Source organism: Natator depressus, chromosome 9 (assembly GCF_965152275.1).
Source record: "Natator depressus isolate rNatDep1 chromosome 9, rNatDep2.hap1, whole genome shotgun sequence".
NCBI lineage: Eukaryota > Metazoa > Chordata > Testudines > Cheloniidae > Natator > Natator depressus.
This window is the reverse complement of record NC_134242.1, coordinates 80,876,969-80,893,117: the sequence shown is the minus strand read 5'-3', so window position 1 is coordinate 80,893,117 and position 16,149 is coordinate 80,876,969. Positions and strand designations below refer to the sequence as shown.

The window sequence follows — 16,149 nt, the reverse complement described above, 5'->3', positions numbered from 1 at the left end:
AATATGTGCAATCAAGGAAACACTGGCAACTGACAGAGGAAAACAGATCACAATTGTTGGATGCTTTAGCCAGAAATTCAGAAAGACCAGTAGCCAGAACCCATGAATCGCTGTTCCCCCAACCCCCACCCTCTTTTTGGTGTGGGTGGTTGAGTCAGTATTTGACAGCTGCAGTGTGAAATCTGCCAAAAGCAGAACCCAGTAACCGGCTAGGTTAAAAACAACCCCCAAAAACATGCTGTTAATGAGTCTGCCCCTCCAGAAAACTTCTACAGAATTTAATACAGATGAAACCACTGTGGAGTTCCATAGACATTCTAAAAGCCTAGAAAATTTAATGGGGGATTGAAAAGTTTCCCGCAGGATTTTTTTTAAAATTACCTCTGCAAAGTGTCTTGGGTTGTTTCAGTTTATATGAAAGAGTCTAGAAAATAAATGCTGTTATATTGTAATCTCTGAAGTTTCTTATCTTTGAAAATTCCACAACTGAACGTAGGTGTGTTTTGAGATCAGTTTATCTGTCTCAGGGAGAGAAGCTCACTTGATTCAGAGTTTACATACTGGATCTATGAGAAGGCAGAAAAAGGCTGTGTGCGCAAATCAGGAGGGAAAGGGAAATACAGCAAAGAGGAAAACAAGCAAAAGTCCAGTCCGTTTTTTCTCTTTTAATTCTATACTTCCTTAAAACATTAACAAACATTTACAAAAATGTGCTTTTTTTATATCAACAATCAGAAGTTCTCATCTGAAAAGGACAGTCGTATTTTAAACACATCCAAATACTTCACTTCCAAGTACAAAACTTTAGGGAATATAAAACATTTATCTGGAGGAGACATCAAACTCTGGCCTTTAGCTTTTATAAATTAGATTTCTTTATCTGAATCTTATGATCTCATAAGGGCCTGATTCTGTCAAGTACGAATCCCCACTATATGGCTCTGATTCAACAAAGCACTTAAGTACTTGCTTTATGTTAAGCACATGGTTAAAATACAGCTCCATTCAGCAGAAGTGCTTAGCACTAATTCAGGAACACATATCTATACTGGACAGAATTGACTTCAATGTTAAGTTAACATCATACATAAGAACTCTGCTAAATAGGGATGGACTTAAGCACATGCTTAAGTACTTTGCCAAATTGGGGTCTAAGTGCTGAAATGCCCTCTGCTTCCATTGACCTGAAGCAATTTCAATGGGTGCTGAGGGTGCTCAGCACCTGGCAGGCTGCACCCTTCAGATGATGAGCTGGATCTCCAAGCAGAGGACAAATGGGAGGATTTGTAAAGCCTACCTAGGGCAAATAAGCATTTTATCCACTCTCTTTCTGCTGGGGACTGCTGGTCATCACCCTCAAAGCAAGTTTTACCAGCAAATCAGCATGGAAAGCTGGCTAAAGCAATGAATCTCAGCCTCCAAAATGCCTTACAGGGATGCTGAAGGGGTCATCTTCCACCACCTCATTGGGGCTTGAAAGACATTCCTGTGCACATAACCCAAATCCCCCTTTAAACAAACAGACACCCCGGATCCTACAGAGAGGGCGCGGGGGACCATTTGTTATAGGATTATGAAGATCTTCACAATGGGTTCAGAAACTCAGCTTTAAAAATTACCAGTCCTATCTGTTACCCAACAGCATACATTCAAACCTCAGCCTCTGGTGTTCACGCACAGAGCTGCCTTTTAGGTGGCTGGATTTCAAGAGGGGAAAATGGATTGTTTCCAAATTGCCCAACATCTCCCAAGCAAAGTCCCTCCTCCAGCTTTGATGAATTCCATTACATGAAATTCCTGGGTCTGGTGAAATAGGATATGCTGGGAAAGTACAGGGAAATTTGATTTGATGTGCTCAAGAGGCAACAAAACAACAAACCCAAATGCATTTAAACTCTAGAAAGACCATTCTGGAAAGCACAAAGCCATTTCAGGATCAAAAGTTCATGCACAGATTGAGGGAAGGCTGGAAATCCTACCAAAAAAGACAGTTTGAAGTCTGTCTGTGATCAATGAAAAGCAGAGTGTGTCAAATCCAAGCAGAAATCTGACTCGAGTAAACAATCAGCCTGCACTTCTATTATAAAAACAACCCCTCTCCCCAAAAAAAACTGTATACAAAGTTTCATTCCTTACTAAACAGAATGGCTAATTCTAGAGACTAACAATACGCTTAATGCTTTACATTTACGATTGTCTTGGCAGTTGGAACTGAAAGTAGCTAAGAGAATGAACTTTGGAAAGTACATTATAAAATTAAAAAAATCTTTAGATATAGAAAACATAATTCAAAAGCAAATTTTTCACATACTACAACCATGTATTTTTTTTTGTTTGATATGCACCTCTTGCATTTGACAAGGACTAGAGTGCATACACTGAACATGCTCTCTGTTCATTAGGTCCTGCATTTGCAATCAGTAATGCAGATGTTTTGTCAACAGATGTGTACCCTTGAAGGGAAAAGCACTTTGATTTGGAAAACTCTGTGTGTGCAAGAGGTAAATGGAGCTGGCAGGCTACTATTAGGTTACTGAACGGTAAACAAAACAGCACAGAGTTTCGTTTTTAAAACATTTATTTCAGAGATGATTCAGTTTCATAAGCCTGACTAGAAGCCTGCAAAATCTGCAACACAACAGGACAGAGTGTGTTAGAGTCCCCGGTATTCCAGCTGTTTGGAGACTAAGAGTACATGATGGCAACAGTAAAGAGATTTCAACATTATTTACAAAAATGAGACGGTCATGTGGGATCATTCTGCTAAAGTAAGTGCAGAGGCGATCTCAATGTCACTAGAACAAAAGTCACCGGGGCCACTGTTTTGCGACTCATGATGCCATTTGCACAAATGCCACGCAGTGAAAACAGCAGCATCGGACACCAACTTGGCACAGATGTGACCCCACAAGATGCAACACACTGGAGAATGACACCTGCTGTCTGAAATGCACAAATGCCATCAGGAAGTCATGCCAGTGATGATGATTAATGGGAGGCAAATCTAGGAATTCAATAAATATGGAACTATGTTCTGCTCTCAAAGATGAGCTGGGATGTCCATGTATGAAGTAACTCCCGAGCCAGAATGCAAACCATGTTATAGGCTCTGGCTGACGAGAGTGGAACCTTCTGATACTCAAATCATTTCACCACTGCATAAAAATGTCACTATAGAGGGAGGTTTGCACTGTTATGCACTGGAACAATTTGGGATTGCCATTTTTCTCCTTTATAAATGAAGTTTCCCTGTAAACAAGTTCTGAGAGGGCTGCCCTGGAAATAATGTGTGAAACTGCCTCATATGGTTTAATTGTTATGAACCAGTTCTGTCTGATCTGTTGGCTTAGGGACTCAATAAGCAATTTGACCAAGTCAATGGATCAAAAACAAGGAACTATGTAAAAAAATTAAAAAGGAACCAAGCAGGCATTAGTGCCACAGCCACTAGTGTTTAACCTTAGAATGCTGGTATTACCCAGACTTGTCAGCCAGATGAGTGTTTAAGGATGACTTGTATAGTGCATATTTCTAAATCCTCCAGCAGGTTAAAGGACAGCTGGAAATTAGAAGGGTTTTCCCTAAAATTACAGAATTTGACATTTCTGAAAGCTTGTTTTTCTCTAGGGAGATATATTGGCCATCAGCTCTAGTGAATGAATGCTGAGGGGATTGGGCAAAAGACATGAGGCACTGCTTTGTTTGGGGAATGTCCTCAGCTCTTTTAAGCTCATTCATATTTTCCATTTCCAGTTAGATGAGGCAAGGTTATTCTGCCCCAGTGAAAACTAGTGCAGCGAAGAATCAAGCAATGCAATACAAATAATTAGTTTGTTAATAACTTTGCCAAAATTAGTGTTATGGTTTCGCCCGAGAGAGATTATAAACCAGAATTGAAGTTCCGATCTCCTAGTTCAGAGGTTTTGGCTCAGCACATGGTTATTCTGAGGGACTTCAGTGGCAACGCCCACTCTGACCAAGTCAGGCACAATGCAGAGCAGCAACAACCCAGGCAGCTTGACAGGTTTGTATAAGCTACTGATGCCCAAATCAGACAGCCCTCCGCACAACTATGTGCTAGGTGCTCACCTAGATAGACAGATCAGGTCCTTTTCTGCTCTGTTATTATGATGCAACCCCAGTGACTCACTTTTACATTGGTAACACCACAATAGTAATTGAGAGCAGAATTTGACTCCTTCATTGAGTCTGTGTTCATGCCACCTCTGAAATACGGATGGGTCTAAAAACTTCTTGAAGAAATGGGCCATCACTGGTTAGTGACATTCTAGCCCGCCAGTGTGTATTGAAGATGAAATTCATCCCAGCACAGAAGGCTTCTGAAAGACTCCATATGCTCTGAAGCTCTTATATGGGATGTAAATGGCCTGAAGGGTTTTTCACAGCTCCTGTAATGGGTAGATTTCACCGACAGGCAGTTTTAAGAATGTGGATTATTGAATTTTATTTCTTAATATGTGTTTAGGGTAAACAAAGCTTGAAAAAAACTGACTGAACATAAAACCTCAATGTCATTGATGCTGAAACGGTTTCTTTTATATAGAAAGTCTCAATCTTATTTTTAGAATTGATGTATCTCGAATAATTATTTTTGAATGATGGAATGCAGCAAATATCCAGGACAGCCAGACCACTGACAAATGGTAACCCCTCAGTTTCCCCACTTTCATATAAACTTTTTAAACAGATTTTTAAAAGAAAACATGATCCTTTGATCCCTGCTAGCGTGTTCCATCTTCTCCCAGAGTGGCAGGAGTTAAATCTCATATACCAAGTTTTAGCAGCAACCACTGAGCATCTTGCAGGTAAAGGTTTAGAATGGAAACTCCAATATATCCTTAACTGGTGTGTCCATACAACATGTCCTATTCTGATATACTGTAATACAGGATTATGCATTTGTCTTCAGCTCTCTGTATCCGCTGCTAACTCTATTGTGACACACAGTTCAGCCTACCCCTCCCTGCTTGATTTTCCCATGGTCTTATCGCTGAAAGAGAAGATAATTTCATTAACTGCAGCCTGTGCACTATCACTTAATACTCCAAGGTCAATACTGCTTAGGTGCTAGAGAGGCTTCAACTAGCAAACTCTTCACCCCAAACAAAACAGAACAGGAAACAGACATTTCAAGCTGTCATGGTGATGGCCTCTGCTGTCACAACGACATGACATGATTCCTAGACTTGATTTGATTCAGAAAGATGATAATTTAATAAAACTATCTACTGATGAGAAAAAAAACCCAAACAGGGCTGCCACACTTTGCAGAGCAACGGGCAGGCAAGGATCAGGTCTTCACTGTCAGCTGGAGTACGACTTCACCCTGAACGAGAGGATCAAGTGATGCTGCACTCCAGGGGATGATCCTATAGTTTTTACTCTGGCAAGTTTGACTTCAAACAGGAATTCTGTCCCAGTAGGAATTTCAGAACCTAGTCCTTAGCAGGAACCATAAATATATTAGCTCCCCAGACAATGCACTGGGAAGAGCAGCCCATGCATCTCACTTCATTTTGGCTACACTGGAGAAGCTGCTTGCAGTCATAGTTTGGCTTTGCAACAGTGGACTCCAATGGGCACAAAGCAAGGGCAGGGAATTTCTGGGAATTTAGCGCAATTGCTACAAGGTTAACAACACTCAGATGCTCAGCCTCATCTCTACTGCATACCAATAGTGTGCAATAATTTATAGAGGCTGCCTGACATTCCTTATTACTTACATAAGCAATTTACTGAACTATAAGCGAGGAGCTTATTTTACAGTTAAAGGCAAAATTCTCTTCCTGCATCTATCTGGCATAAGGCTGCTCCAATGTTTGGCTTTCCTTACCCTCATCTGTTTTTGTTCAGAGCACCAAATATCAGAGTCTAACTTCAATGTATGGATCATGAGAGAGGAGAATTTTGCCCTAATTCTTCAAACAAACATCTCTCCTGTAGAAGAATGTGGTCCCTTAATTGTTGATTAAGGGTATGCCTACAATCAGAAAAGCAGTTGAGGTTAGACTACTGTTTGCTAGCCCCCACCCTTTCCTCCCAAATCTAGATAAACTAAGTTTGTTTATCTTTACTATGGCACTCCCCATCTACCCTGCTGAGAATGCTAGCTTTGATACAGAAAGCTAAAATGATGATACAGAAAGCTAAAATCTTCTTAAAGAAGTGGATCATAATTTCATGGTGCTGTTACATTCTAGCACATAAGAACCCACGTGCTTTGAGAGTTTTCAGAAAGTAGATTATTGCTCAATGGGAGATCTTCACAGGTAAGGAGAGTATTGGGGCACGCAACTCTGAGACAATTCTGGACTTACCTGTAATTGGTCTCCTAAGAGTTAGAAAAGTATTACTATTTAGAAATAATCTGTAGACAACACAGAGTGCCCTGTTGTTTGATATGAACCCTGATATGCATCTGTTTATTGTTTCAGAGCTGATGGTGAGACAGCACTGCTTGTACTATTACAAGTCAGTTATACCCTCTTTTTGACATTAACCCCCCTTCTACCTCTCCATGGCAAAGCCTCAAAATTGAGAATAAGCTAAAAAACCCTCAGCTAACGCAGACATCAAATGTGCGCGTGCACACACACACCCATAACACTCCCCCCACAGGGCATACACACACACACACACTCCCTCCTGACCCCCCACAGGACATGAAGGGATTTGAAATGCAAAGTCATCTTCACCTCTTCTCCTAAATACAGAGATTTATGGTCAGACTGTGATGCTCTTACTCTGCCAATGGTCCCTTTGACTTCAATGTGATAAAGAAATTCCCAGTGTGAAATCCCACTTAAGTCGATGGGACTATTAGTAGAACAAAGGCATCACAGTCTGGCCCATATCAAGGCACTGATATGAAGTACAAGCCTGTTCAACAAGCATCTATCCAGGTGACGCAGTCTCCCCAGGCTCTGATATGTGCCCAATCTTGCTGGGTCGCCTGCTTCCTGGCATAGATGCCACAAAATAAGAAACCGGTTTAGCAAATTTGCTTCATATGTTAGACTGTGTCAATTGAATAACAGTAAATAAGGTCACAGAAAAGCATGCATATCCTTTGAGGACAGGGGAAAAAAAGACACATCTTGTTTGGGTTAAGTTATAAGTGCTACAAAATACCATTTAGTTCTCCAGATATTACAGGGCCTGAAATTTACAAAAGATCAGAACACAAGACCTTAGCTTATACAGGCAATGCTGGTAAAAGCAAAAGGGGCATACTGAGCCCTCAATCCATATGCCAAACTCCCACCAATGCAAACGTCAACAGGACTTGTAGGCATGGACTGGGGATAAGTCTATGGCTCAGTGTTTTGTCTTTAAGCTTACAGACTTCTTCACTCACAATGAGAACAAAGAAAGGCTACCATAGTATGTCCATCTGTTACATTTTTGCTCTAACATTTTTAATGGTAGCAATTTTTTTTTAAAGTTCATGGCTTGTAAAAAAATGTTTGTAGATGTATGATCACTTCACATGTAGAACACAATTTCTCCATTTTTGGCCAACAATATCCCCCCCCCACTGACTTATCTACAATATAGAAACCTAGAAAAACCATCTGTGACTCAGATTTCCTATCAGATATTCAGGGCTCCCACTGGAGGTAGATCCGCAGGGAACCTCATTTCTCTTGGTTAACAAGCAGCTTACTGGCTTCATAACCGTGGAGTTAGGGAAGCTCCCTTTCTCTTCAGCCCTATATTATATTTGCCACCCCTGCCCTGGTGATAACTAGCTTCTGTGCAGTGCTGAGTTTTGCCTTCATTCCATGCTGTGAATTTGCTTCTGCCGAATTTATTTTTATTGCGCGTTCTCTCCAAGATCAAGATGCACTGAAGTCTTTGATTCTATGAACTAGATGCAGTGCAACCCCAGAGTTAGCCAGTTCTACAGAGCTGGCTTTCTCTCCGCTAGCTCATAGGAGGGCAGAGAGCACCAAGGCCTTACGGGCGATTCTGATTTGCAACGATCCCGCTGGATAGCTGACACTACTCTTCCTACATCAAGCACAGAGCCGTTCACAGCACACAAATGCAGTGTCAGAGATTAAAAGCCACATATTGCATCAGTGGCACTAAGAGAAAACGCTTCTCTCTCACAATGCAAATCACTTAGCAGGACACCCAGTCAGCTCATCTGTCGGCCTCTGCACAATCCCTGCCCCTCCCAAACCGACCTCTCACTCTGGCCCACTGCAGGGCTCCTGCATGGGCACAGAGTTAAATACTGCAGCAGACCAATTTTTGTTTTTAAAAAACGTTTGGTCTTTTCCCACAGCTCCTGTAACACTGACACGTTGACTATTGTTGAGTAACACAGAATAGGCACATGTGAGTTCATCTGCACGGCTGTGCATTACCCCTCTGCTCACACAGCACACATTTTGACAGCCCTACAGGTCCGTTAGGGGATTCAGAATTCTGAGTGAAAACTAACCCCCACACTGCAACGTAGTTATAAAAATAATACTAAATGAGGAGTTAACCAACTGGAATGGCTCAGGCCAATGCTGATTGTGTCAACATGAGGACCCAGCTCCAACTAACTGTTCCTCTTGGAGGATTCAATGCTAGTAATTTCGTTGCCTTGCAAATTTAGTATTTTAATGATTACAGCATCCTAAGTTAGCCACTGTTAATTCCCCTTGCAATGGATGGCTTGGAAGCCTACTAATTTAGTTACTGGTCAAGAAAACGGAGACGAATGACTGAGCCACTGGGAAATGGTACAGATTCCTGGCTTTCAGAGCAGTAAATTTGAATGGATGGAACTGGCCATCCATAGTAGCTGCACAAAGCCAATCATGCTTTTTTTACTTCCTTTTCTTCCCTTCTGTTTTGTCAGCCCCCTCTCTTTTTCGTGCAGTGACCCAAGGCCCTAAACCTTTGGTGGGGACCAGTAACACACTGTGAGTCACAGCAAGTGGTCATAAGCATTCTTCCACTGCAATTCAGCATACTCCAAGAACAGATGGAAAGACAGGAGTGTTGAGACCAGTGAAACTCACATCTGAAGTAGCCAATGTGTTAACTTACCTTCACTGTCTACAGCCAATTTGGGATAAGATTAGATAGTAAGCGGCTGTTCCCTTCTTGGTGTACATTAATATGGGACATCAAGGGGCGAATGGCAGGAATTTGAGTCTGCTGACAGATCATACTACCGAGGTTTACTGATGGTCCATAAAAGCATGCTGACAGCTTCAAAGATAGAGTCTTTGAAGGACAGGGAGAGACAGAGCACTCTCACAAAAGATACAAAGATTACCCCCACTGGAATTCTTTTGCTTTCACATGGGATCAAAAAACAGTCAGAATTTGTTAACTGCAGATTAAACTGAGGTGGCATGGAATGGAATCCCACTCCAAGGCATCATCTAAGCAGCACTGACACTGCTGTGTGATGGGATAGATCTGAAACTAAAATCAAAAGGGTTAACAAGCTCCATGTACAGCCTGTTTTAAAGGCGTTTAATTAACTGTAAACCATTGCTGTGACAAACAGAAAATGGGGGTGGGGGGGAAGAGGGGAAATGGAGTTAGAGCTCTAGTGAGAATTCTCTTTAGAAAAGTGCTGGTGAAAGACACAACTTTCAAATCAAAACATCCTGAAAAATGGCTCCGCTAGCTAATGCTTGAACGAGGAGAACTCTTTTCTTTATGTATTTGGTGCCGCTCATCTGCAATCTGGGAGGGTCCTGCTCCTTTTAGAAAAGGGCCTGTGCTCAGTCAAGCGAGAAGATGCTGGTGGTGATAACGCGTGTATGTGTGTGTCTGGGTGTGGATGGCTGCATGAGGAAAGGCTTTATCCGTGTGCCTCACTGGCAGGACAGCCTGGAAGAAGCTCACCGTTCATGACAGTCTCTGAAACCAACATCTTGTCTTTGCCAGAATCCATCTGCTGTTTCTTGAGCATTCTTTGATGGATCAGAGGAACAACAGACAGGACCAAGCCCCCAATAATTGGGGGAACTCCAGCTAAGTAAAAGGCTAAGTAGTAATTCCCAAAATAATCATGGAGGTATCCTGAAAAACAGAAGGACACTGGTTGTTGCTTCAGTCTGATGGCTAATCTAAGCTTCCTAAATCAAAAGAGGAGACAACTTAGTCTCTCTCCAACTCCATCATAAATTAGACTTGGAGGGATTTGATATTTAAAGCATGGAATAATATTGAAGTTTAGTTCCACAGAGTGGGATCTTCTGGTATTTAAAAAATTGTATCAGAATGGCATTTTCACACTTAGAAATTTAAGAATCAGAATCTCAAATGCTAATTGTTATTTAAATCAGAGCTGAAAGTAGAATCTCAGATTCACCACAAAAATAAAATCAAGGTATTTAATAATCAGACATTTCAGATAAATTTCTTAAATACTTGATTGCCAAACAAATATGACAAGTAAAGAGGGTAAGGACAATCTATAAGTGCAATTGGTTCGTTCTTGATTTCCTTCCTTTGTAATATTTGGTTCGCTGATGCATATTTTAGTTAATTTTTTGGTTGGGGAAGAAATGAACAGCTACTGACATGTACCAATTATAAATGAATCCCTCCAAACCCAATCATGACTCTGCACTTCTATTAGTTCAGTGAGTTCAGAGATGGCCAGGCTTCTGAGATTGATGCATTTACTGCCATCATAATTCTAGGGCTGTTGGAAACTCACTAGGAAGGGGCTGCTAGGAATTTTCCTACATAGGAATTGTATAAATGAAAGACACCTTATCCTGTGTCTGATAACCCACTTCTGATGAATAGTGCTATAAAGCTTATAATTCTGCAGCAGCCAGAGTTTCTTGCTGAAAACAGCTGGTTATCAGTTTATGCCCAGTTATCTATGGATTGACAACCTTAATTTATTTTAGCTTAGCTAGTGCAACTGCAGATGCTCTTCTTGTTCAAGGGCCTGTCCTGCAGAGGGTTTACACACACATTCAATTTAAAAAACTTTGAGACAACTCCCATGCTTAAATATGTATCCAGTCTTTCCAGGATCAGGGCCTAAGCATATAATCTTTAGATTTGACTCTTAGGGCCTTATCCTTTGCCAATCAGGCAAAACTCCAATCCTAAATTTCATATGAGAGCAGAGCATAAGTGGCACCTACATAACTTTAAGTCCAGCTCTCTGCCAGGTTACTGGAATGTTCACTAACTCTGGGCAATTTTGGTATTAATTGTGCTAAAAAAATCTGTTGATTAAATTGCCTTGAAAATGAATCATCCTCTGCTCATTTTTTCAATTACTCAGCTGCCAGAAGGGAAAACTGCTGGCAATTAAATAACAGAAAAAAGGGCTAACTGTAGACGTATTTCAGCCAACGTCAAAGCGGATACAGGATCAAATAAACGTAAGAAACTGCATCACATAATATGAGAACAGGTGAAGGTGACAATCCTGCTCCTCTAACAACACATCATCCCTCCAATAATTTAATGCAAAAAACTCAAGACAGAATTCTAACTAAATATTGGGGCCCTATGTTCTGATGGTTACTGACCTGCTATTGGTGGGCCAGCTGTCATTGGAATGGCCATAAGTCCCAGGAGATAGCCAATGGCTTGAGAAGCTTGCATGGGTCCAACCAGTTCAAAGGCTATGGGGGCCATGATGGTTATAAAGAATCCATCACAGAGCCCCAGAAAGAGGCAGACGACAATGACCCCCTCAAATGCTTGGCACTGAGGGATCATCATGCACATGAGGCCCAGAAGCATGAAAGAGGCAACCTGAAGAAGCAAAGTATAGACATCACTAAGATAACTGTGACAGAAGACAAAATCATGACTTCCTAATACAAATCCAAGGGCAGCAGGGGCATTAGAGACAGATTATTATTCCCCATAGTCCCAGTCTGTAGTTTCCTTCTGCTGACTTGAGAGCATTTCATTTTAAGAGAAGAGAGCTTTCTGGAGAAGTTATGCAAATAATTTAGGAACCCACTGCCAGCTCCCTAGCCTTCTGGCTACAAGTGTCTGGACCGACCTTGCCAAGTACAACATCCATTAAGCAACCCGTCTCTTTTCCAGACCCCACATACTCTCCAGAATGGCCACACCTTCTTCACTGCCCCCGATATTTGCTTCCAACTGAACTGCTTAATTGCCTGACACTCTCCTAACCTTGACACGTTGCTTCCGGGCATCCCACCTGCCCTCTGCCTTGGAACACTCACTACTTATCCAACAGGGCCAGATTTCCAAAGGCATTTAGGCACTTAAAAAATGCAGGAAGGCACCTCACAGCATTTGCAAAAGTACCTCAGCAGATTCAGCACCTAACTTCATTGAAATCTATGTAAGTTGCCTGACTCACTTAGGCTCTTTTGAAAATGCCAGTAGGAGTCTGGCCCTAAGTAAAAAGTGCTCCATGCTGTAAGGGTTAGCCCAGCCATCCTAAACAGCAGCAATGCAAAACACTGCTTATCAGGCTCTGACTTTGCATCCCCTATGCCACATGCTTGAGGTAACATGGCCCAGAACCCTAAAGAGAACACTTAACTACAGAGAATGAAGAGTTTGTGGAAATGAGGAGAGGAAAAACTTGCAGGGGAAGAAAAGCCCAGCATATTAGCAAACCTATTAAGTGTTTAACATCACGCAATACAAAGGCCCTCATTAAGGTGATTTTAAAAGGGTTCAATTACTGCCCATTGTATTTGGTTACCTTTTTACAGCCTGTAGGATCTTTGCCAGAGCTGCAAGAATAAACATTTAGACCTCCTGGTTCTTGGAACTGCATGCAAGCCTCTAGTTTTGGTAAAGCTATCTAGTTTGAAAGATAACACTAGTATTTCCTTTCCTGTCTAAACTATAGAAAGAAAAGGCAGGAATGCTACTCAGATTTTCTTTCTCCAGAAGCTACAACCCTAATAGAAATGAGGCAACACACCTATACAAGGGCAACAAGGACCATAAGTGTTTTAGCCCCACATTGCAGATCTACCTGACATTACACGTGAGGCTAGATTCACAAAGGAGTGTATGCGGTTCTACGGTCAGCATCGACCTGCCTAACTTTTAGGTGCCTAGAAAATCACTCGGATTCACAAAGCCTGAGTTAGGCTCCTAGGAATGGGATTCTCAAAAGCCAGTCAGCTAGGTGGCTCTCCGCCTAAGCGAGCCAATGAGAGGTGCCAAGGCAAAGGATGGGTCTTAAACCCCGCCCCCCTCAGGGAGTTAGTTCCGAAATTCAGACTACAGGGAGGCACCTCCCTCTACTTGGGATTCCCAGCTGCAAACCATTTTTTTTTTCGGCCTACACTGTTTTTGCAAGAAACTGCACCTGCGGGGGGGTGTTAGGGTACTCACCTGAGAAATGGAAGATCCCTGTTCGAAGTCCTTCCTCCGTTTACACAGAGGGACTTGAACCAGGATTTCCCATGTCCCAGGTGAGTACTTTAACCACTGGGCACAGAAGTTAAGAGGGAGGTCCCTCTCCTCTTCCCCCATCTTTCCAGCTGTTTTGTGCAAACTTGCCTATATGGGCCCGATCTGGTAGGTGGGCTCTGCAGGTGAAGTAGGTGGAGGAATGCCTATCTCCCCCCAGTCTTGCATTGCTCTGGGACTTAGGGCTGCAACATGCATATATAGAGGCAGAAATATAAGCGCTCAGGGAACTTTTACTGCAAAATTTGAGATGCCAAGCAAGTTTAGGTGCCTACAGGGTTCAGCAGCACCTGAGGGGGGGTTTTGTGAATCCCATTTGGGCCTGTTTCTGGGATTTAGGCACCTAACTCCTTTTGTGACTCTAGCCCATGCTGCTTAGAAGGGCTCAATTCTGTCCTAGTATAAGTGGGAGCAATTCCTTTGAAGCCAGGGAAGTTGCTCCTCTTATACCAGGACTGAATTTGACACTGAAAGAGAGATGAGAATATAGTTCTGTGGAAGACCTCTCGTACTCTAGTTATCCCAAAGGAACAGGTACCATGAAGGCAAATGTAGCAACAGCTCACAGTCAGTCACGGGGCTTGCCTACACGGTGTGGTAATGCACACTATGGGGTGTGATTTCTAAGGCGCATGAATGTGTTGTGCACTAATTGGATCTATGGAGACCCTGCTGACAGTACCACTTTAAAAAGCAGGAAGGACCTTGAGTGAGCACCAGCAGGGGCTACACAGACCAATTAGTGCTCAACACATTAGTGTGCTTTAGAAATCACACCCCCGTAGTGCACATTGCCACATGGCATAGACAAGCCCTTTGCGATCAGAACCAGGGTTTTTTTTTTGTTTTTGTTTTAATTATGATAAGGAATACAGAGCAGGACACCAGTGTTACCCCCTACTGTCAACCCAATGGTGCCCTGGGATCCTCTGTTTTTCCTTGGAGAGTCACTACACACAAAACCTTGAGAAGGACCTTTTAAGAAGCCTTGAGAAGGGCTATCTGATGGATCAGCCACTTGATTTCAACGGTCTGCTCACAAAATCCAGAGAGGAAGGCAGTGTGTCTAGTGGTCAGGGAAAGATGCTAGGAGTCAGGACTCCCCGAGTTCTAGTCCTAGCTCTGTCAGAGAGGTGCTGCAAGATCTTGGGTAAATCACTTAACTTCTCTATGCCTCAACTGACCCTTCTGTAAAATGGATTTAATAATATTTCTCTACCTCTTGAGGGGTTGGGAGGGTTAATTGTTTGTAAATCACTCTGAGATCCCCGGATGAAAGGTGCTAAGTGCAGAGTACTGATATTTGTATGGACAAATCATCCCATGGTAGTAAAACGATCATTCTTAGCATGCACTTTTGTGAGGATTAGGCATAGCATACCTGCAAGAAAATCTTTTTCAGTCCAGGAATACAGTCACCAATCCGGCCAGAAACCAAGCGCCCAAGCCCTGACGTGGCTCCAAGGCAAACCAAGAGAATCCATTCTTTTTTGTTTTCCTTAAACTCCTCCTCCACATACTTTATCTAGGGGGCAGGGAGGAAAATAAGGACATTAATCCTCAATAAACCTATTAATTGCACACACCAAAAATGGACTTGCTGGGACTGTCAAACATTAAAACAGGAATCTAAGAGGAAGGTCTATTTCTGTGTACTAATTATAACCATGTATAGAATTCCCCTCAAGGGATTAATTGGTATTAGAGAATGGCTGCATAATGCTAGATCCACTGTAGGGCACCAAACATAATGGCAGCCCTTATGTAACAGGCTACCAGCATCGCCCACCTTATCAGTGATGTCCAGTAACTGCACAGACCTATTTCCCTCACGGCTTCTTATGGCTTCAATTCCACAAAGGTAACAGCACGGCCCTAAGTTATGTATTACGTGGTGGCTCTTACATTTCCTAGGTGGTTCTCTGCTTGAGCCAAATGGGTCAGTTTGGTAACCTATTCCCATAAACTGCAGCAAGTGCTCTAACCTCAGCACTCAAGGGCTTAAAGTCCCTCAGCCTCACGCCTCCAAAGTCCACTTCAGTGGCATGCGGTAATTGTCCTACCTGCCACGACTTACTACACAGATGAAGTTCATGGGGAGGCTCAGCCAATCAGAATGCTCTATTAGTGAAACACTCCAAAGCTAGCTCCTGCCTCTCATGATTTCTGTTCAAAGAGAAGCTTCTGCATCGCACTCCACCCTCTTGTCGTCAAGACTATCCACAGCTTCATCCATTCCTGTTTTCCTCTCATCCTGTGTCCTCCTTAACCTCTCACTTCCCTGCTCTCTTTGCTCCTCAGTTGTCAGCGTGGCCCATCCCTCTCATGTTTTTCAAAAATCATCCCACTTCACATGTGCCAAGCGTCCTCCCACACCTCCGCAAAACCCATTTCTTACCTGAAGCCTCCCTGTGCTGACCTTCTCACCCATAATGCCTCCCCATAGCTCCCTCCATTTTGAGCCTCTATTGGACTTCCCTGTGGTGGAGTGGAAGCTATTTGGAGCAAGGGCCATGTACCGTCAGAGGCTTTGTGAAGCACTACATGCAATTACAGCACTTTAATCAATGGGACTTTTTAGCTGGAAACATGCTTGGGTGTGACTGTTCATAGCTCAGGGGGCTATCGAGCCACCTGTCTGAGCTGTGGAATGGTCCTTCAGCATGGCACCCACCACCTTAGAATCTCTAGGAAGGAGCAATATCCTTAGACTCTCCCCTC

The 16,149-nt window shown here is 42.7% G+C and overlaps 1 protein-coding gene across 1 annotated transcript in view; it reads right to left on the bottom strand.

Moving 5' to 3' along the window:
* Positions 1-4,764: 4,764 nt before the first annotated feature.
* The window catches only part of SLC16A2 (solute carrier family 16 member 2), an 87,351-nt gene continuing 75,966 nt past the window's right edge, over positions 4,765-16,149 (bottom strand). The window contains exons 4-6 of the mRNA XM_074962440.1: positions 14,810-14,953; positions 11,541-11,769; positions 4,765-10,062 (exon numbers count right to left, since the gene is read on the bottom strand). Coding sequence (XP_074818541.1) covers positions 9,842-10,062; positions 11,541-11,769; positions 14,810-14,953 — 594 coding nt within the window. The 3' untranslated portion in view covers positions 4,765-9,841. The remainder of the gene's footprint in view (positions 10,063-11,540; positions 11,770-14,809; positions 14,954-16,149) is intronic.